The following is a 5742-nucleotide window of genomic DNA, read 5'->3' as shown; positions in this document are numbered from 1 at the left end:
TTTGAATATTTTCCAATCAGAAACACTGTCAGGACTCACTCAGCCATGCCCTCCTCCCACCACCAGAGGGACCCCTCTCCTGAGTACCGAAGATCTACAGCACCATCCTCACTACAACTCCCATCAGCCACCACTTCAGTCTTCTCAATGCAGAGCTGATTATCTTCATCAGAACCACCAGCATTTATACCCACTCTAGCCTCAACTCCAGTGTGAAGTCTTGATGGTCTTTATCTGTCAGTCTGAGCAGTTCTCCTAGTTTGATTCTTTGTTTTTGACCCACTCTCATTTATTCGCCTCTGCACTTTTGACCACTGCCTGCCTTTTTGACACTGTCTTGCTCTTCAATAAAACCGTTTGCAAATCAATGCTAACATCTCAGCCTCTTCACCACAAACAGCCTCTACAAAGCAACAACTTTGTTTCCTTGAATTGTCATCATCTTCATTAAAAACTATCTACTGATATTTTTTAGACTGCTTTAAACTAAATTTATTGTAGCGCATTTTATTTCGAAAATAATTTCCATTATCTAGAAGCTTAAAAATGCTAACTTTGGCTTCACTCAGACCGTTACTTAGAAATATAGTCTAATTTAAACCGGTCCAGGGCCTAAAAACGGTTGGGGACCACTGATCCAAACATGTGACCTTGTGAAATCGGTGACGTCATATCCGGCGTGTGGAAAAACTAAAGAAAAGTAGTGAACATCGTGTCCGAATTGTCCTTAAAATCCAGGGCAGTAGATAGTCCTGCACTTTAGAGTTTTTTAGTAGTTAGGGGTTGGAGAGGCATTTTGGACATTACCTTTGTGATTCACTGCCTTCCTCAGTCATCCCATGTCTTTTTTAGATCAGGTCAGGAGTGTTCAGTCATTCAGAAGCTAAAATCACTTGATCCAGAGTTATTAAATTGTTGTAAAACAATAAAAAGGAAAGCTGAACACGGTAAACGATTGGGACTAGAATGAGTTCTGACTCCTTCGCATCTTTTAATCTTAAGGAAGAAAGTTCAAAAGGGATCAGCTGTTAAAAATCCGTATGGTTCCATGAGGAAACCAGAATGTTTTCTGTGAACTGTGTCCTGTCATGAGCAGGTCTCTCTCCCGGCCAGAGCTTCATACTTACATTTGCTGCAGTTCCTTCACAACCGACAAAGGCGACATTTTTATCCAGAATGAAATGAGTTCTTCACATGTTTTTTAAACTGATATGTGAGGATGAGACTTTAGCTCCTCCTAGTCACTATGGCAACCATAGGACCAAATGAGAGTGATTCTCACATAATGTTGCTTTTATAAATGGATGTCTGAAAAACTCTAGCTGTGATCCAGCAGGAATCTCATTCCATTCCGTCTAAAAATGCTGCCTTTGAAAACGTGTCTGGTGTGTGTCTTCTACTCAGCTATTCCAGCTATAATATACATGTTATCTGTTCATAGAAAACATCAGCTGAGCCAAAAATCAACTGAACAAATGGATCTTCAGACAAAACAGTGCTGTACTTACCTTCCTCTTTCTGCCCTGCAAAAGAAGTTCTCTTCATAGTAAACTGATGCCACGTACACTGAATAATCAGGTTTTCATGTCTGCATTAAAATATTCTTCTTTTACTAAAGCTAATCTAAATGTCATCCAAGATTTGGCTTTTTGCAGTGAAACCACCTTTAATTTAACATTACATGCATTACTGATCTTCAGAGCTTGCTGATATTTTACAAGCCTTTCTTTTTAAATCATTTCTATGGCTTTTAAAGTAAAATCATTTGTCTTCATGACCTCCCCCAGTATACAGACTCCAACCCCCCAAAACAATGTTTTGAAGGACTAAAATGTAGGAATGCTGAACCACGAAAGTAACAATGAAGCGCTGCACCCATTGAAATAATAATAAAAAAGCTTAAAAGAAAACCAGACAACTAAACAATAACCTACATTCTAAATTTAACAACCAAAGTCGAACATAAAGAGACAAATCTGAACTATGTAAACAACCCAACTCCAACTGCTGGATTTGTTCTTGGATCCAAGAAAAACTGAAAGACCCAGACCCGATTAAAGCTCCTCTTTAAAATGTGTTTTTTATTCAGACTGGTCTCAGTAATGATAAAGCTCTGATGAACTCAGTTAGTTATTGATTTTTAAACTTTGGGGTCACTCCACTAAAGTCAGACTAAATGATCACAAACTGCGCTTCTGATTTGTCATGAAGTCACTAACAAAACCAGAGAATCTCAGGAATCTGAAAGTTTGTGACCATCTAACAATTTATCACATGTGCAGAGACAATCAGTCATTTCTGACTGCCATGATTGTACAAAAAGAAATGAACAATTCTAAAAGACAAACAAATCTGCCCATAGAACACATAGCTGTATTACTTTAATGTATCATCAAACTCCAGTCAAACATTACCTGAGATGATATTCTTTTTATTCATGTCTAATAAGTAAACTTGATTAGAACGCAGACAGAGATTTTAGTCATTTCTGTTACTGTTAAACCAGACCAGCATTAAATAAGATGCAGTAACAGCAGCTGTGCTTGTCTGCGGCTCGGCTGCGGAAAGGTCAGATGGCTGTCACCGACTCTACAACTTCTCTGCAGCCAACCTAATCTCCATCACACAGAGAGCTGGAGATAACAGAGCTGATGCTGCAATGGATGAGTGAGCGTTGTCATGGAGACTGAGCCAGACACTGCCAGAACAAATGACTTGCATTGAGGCAGACTTTGAAGAGAATGTGGGGGAAAATGGCCTTATGGTCGGCACCTCTGTGATCTGCTACTGCACCCTGAGGTGCAGAGCGACTCTTTTCACTGTTTCACATTCTCACTGTGTGCTGGAGTCAAGATGGAGACTGAAAGGTCAGTTTTATGTAGACTTTATTCAAAAAGTTAACCTCCTTTTCATTTTAAAGTTAAAAAGAATCAAGTAACAAATCCTTCACAATGAATGGTTGCAACCTTAGAAACATAAACACATTGTAGAGTTTGATTTGCTGCTCATGCAGAATTTAAGACCTCTACTGAAGCAGAAATAAAGGAGGCTGAGCTATCTAACAGTAGGCCTGCTACAATCAATCATCTTAATAGTCGACTAATCACCGATTTTTTTTTCTTATTAGTCGACTAATCGGGTCAATCGCAAAGTGGATGTAAAGCATAATAAGTAGCTTTAAACTAACTAAAAATAGAGACAAAAAAGATAATATTTTATTAAACTTTTGATGAATCGTGCAGCCTCTGTCCTTCATTAGATTCTAGTATTAAAACAAGATTAAATCAAATGAGAGAGATCAGGAATACACCATCCATCAAACTCATTTTGACAGGTGCCCTTTGACTCTACACCAACTATCAAACTCATTTTGACAGGTGCCCCGCCCCTCAAGATGACGTGACAATTTCATATCAGTTTTATATATAAAGGGTATATAGGGTCAAAGGTCACCTGTGAAAATGAGTTTGATGGAAAGTGTATTCCTGATCTCTCGAATGAGCTCAGCATCTGAAACAAGGAACTATTTTTCACCAAAGATAAAGTTTTGGTCTTACTGACTCAAATAATGAAAAAGTACATTTTTTGGTGCTGAACGCTCACAACTTTGTTCAACTTTACTACATTCTGACATTCTGACTTTACTAATTAACAGGGATTAAAAGTCAAACAGAAAATACTTTCTTTACATTAAGAAATATTCATCTATCAATCATATTTCTGGAGGCAGAAATCTGAACAAGGACACTGAAATCTCCTTTTCTTTGGTCAGCTTAAGACAGATTTTAGGCTGACTGAGATATTTGATGCAGCATGGCTGATGTGCCTCAAACACAATAATGATTCTGACAATACTTCATCAGTTCCAACCATAAATCATGAACTGGCTGGCTTTGTTTAACAAGGAGCAGCTGCTTTAAACGACTTTTTCTGATGACGGAGATTTGAGCTGTTGCTAAGGAAGAATTAAACGTCAAAGTTTTTGCTTTGGGAGTGACCAGGATAGATCAGGAAGGAATCCATCAGAGGAACAGATCATGGAAGATAAATGCAGGGAAGCAGGTGGAGATGGTTTGGACACATTGAGAGGAAGAACAGCGAGGATGATGGTGAAAGGATGCTGAGGTTGGAGATAACCAGGAAAGATGAGTTTCATGGACAAGATTCTGGTTGATGTGGAAGAGGAGGCAGAAAAAAAAGTATATGAAGACCAATGGTTTGTTGTAGGAACCCCTAGATTTAAGATTCAAAGACTTTATTGTAATTGAAGAGGCAATTACATTAGAAATGGAAAGGCAAAGGGAAACATTTAAATATCAGCATGCTCTTACCTTTAGGGCTGTTTATAGCACGTGTCTCTGTTACTTTGGTTTGTTCTAGTCCAGAGGTCGACAACCTTTAACAGTAAAAGAGCCATCTGGGCTCATTTTCTACAGATCAAAACCTAAAAGGAGCCGCATGGTCTTCCTAATTCATGACCTTCTTTTTTATAATAATAAATATGAATCATGTCATGTTTTTTAAGTTTGACAGAAGCACAAATAATTTCTTTTCAAAATGAAAGACGATCTGTCCAAAACAGGATCATCTCAGTGCAGCTCTGGACAGCTAGTAACTAATGTTGTTCAGCATAAGATAATATGTGCTTTTAACTCATAAAAGATCAAACTTTTTACCAAAGTTTTGCTTTGTATATAAAATCTGTTCATTCTGGAGGTAGAGTTGAACAAACAAGACGTCTTCAGGTCAACAGGATGTAAAAACCTACATAGTTTATCATCTATGTGAACCTCCAATTTAAACATTAAACTAATCTATATTAAATAAATGCTAATTAAGTCATTCTTACTTAAGAAAATGCTATTTTTTTCTTTTCTTTAATTTTATTTTGTTCTTTTTCCCCTCTTTGTCCTCAGCAGTCTTACACTGCTGGGTTTTGTTGGTAGTCTTAGTTTTCAGGCTATGTTTATTTGTTTTCTTTAGGTAGTTTTGTTTAAGCAGACATTATCAGGAGCTGCTGACTCTGACGGTCGACATGTCTGGGTCAGCAGTCTCCATGACTTATTTTATATTTGGAGCCTCCATGGAGAGATAAAAGAGACACATGTGGATCTGGAGCTGCAGGTTGCAGACCTCTGGTCTAGTCCAACTGCTGTGAAGAAATGATTCTCACAGTTTCATGCAACTGAAGTTACAAAATAAATGAAACCACAACATCCTCCTTTATCTCCAACTATTTGCAGAACAGTTGTTTCTCTTGCAGCCTCCCAAACTGACTCCAGACTTGCTTTCCTGTCCGACATAATGAAACCAATGAAACTTCCTGTTCACATGCTAGCTCTGTGAACAGGAAGCCATTGTTCTTACCTGAACAACTGCATCGTCTGCAGTTATTATGCTGAAGATCCAGTCTGAAAGCTCTACGAGTGATCGTAGAGTTTAAAGAAAGATTCTTACATTGAGTTAGAATGGCCATCAGGGCGTTCTTGAAGGCCTCCTTGGCGATTTCCATCTCCTCCTCATGCTGAGCCTTCTCGCTCATCAGCCGCCGAACGTGGCTGTTGGCGGACTGGATCATGGAGTAGAAGTGATTGGCGGTCCTGCGGTTGACTTCGCCCCGGTCAATCCAAGTGAACAGCACTGCTGTGGCCTCATTGAACTTATTGTCATCTGTGGAAACAGGTGAATTTGTGTCAAGACGTCAGTTTTCAGTACCAGTTGTTTCAGTTGTAGGGAAAAAAC

The 5742-nt window shown here is 38.7% G+C and overlaps 1 protein-coding gene across 5 annotated transcripts in view; it reads right to left on the bottom strand.

The window, feature by feature from the left end:
* The window catches only part of enox1 (ecto-NOX disulfide-thiol exchanger 1), a 112873-nt gene that overhangs the window by 20740 nt on the left and 86391 nt on the right, over window positions 1-5742 (bottom strand). For all 5 annotated transcript variants that reach the window (XM_024260168.2, XM_024260172.2, XM_024260170.2 and 2 more), the window contains one exon: window positions 5458-5670. In XM_024260168.2, coding sequence (XP_024115936.1) covers window positions 5458-5670 — 213 coding nt within the window. The remainder of the gene's footprint in view (window positions 1-5457; window positions 5671-5742) is intronic.

This window comes from Oryzias melastigma, linkage group LG9 (genome assembly GCF_002922805.2).
Source record: "Oryzias melastigma strain HK-1 linkage group LG9, ASM292280v2, whole genome shotgun sequence".
In the NCBI taxonomy this organism is placed as follows: Eukaryota; Metazoa; Chordata; class Actinopteri; order Beloniformes; family Adrianichthyidae; genus Oryzias; species Oryzias melastigma.
The sequence above is the reverse complement of the archived record's forward strand: the minus strand, read 5'-3'. Positions and strand labels throughout refer to the sequence as shown.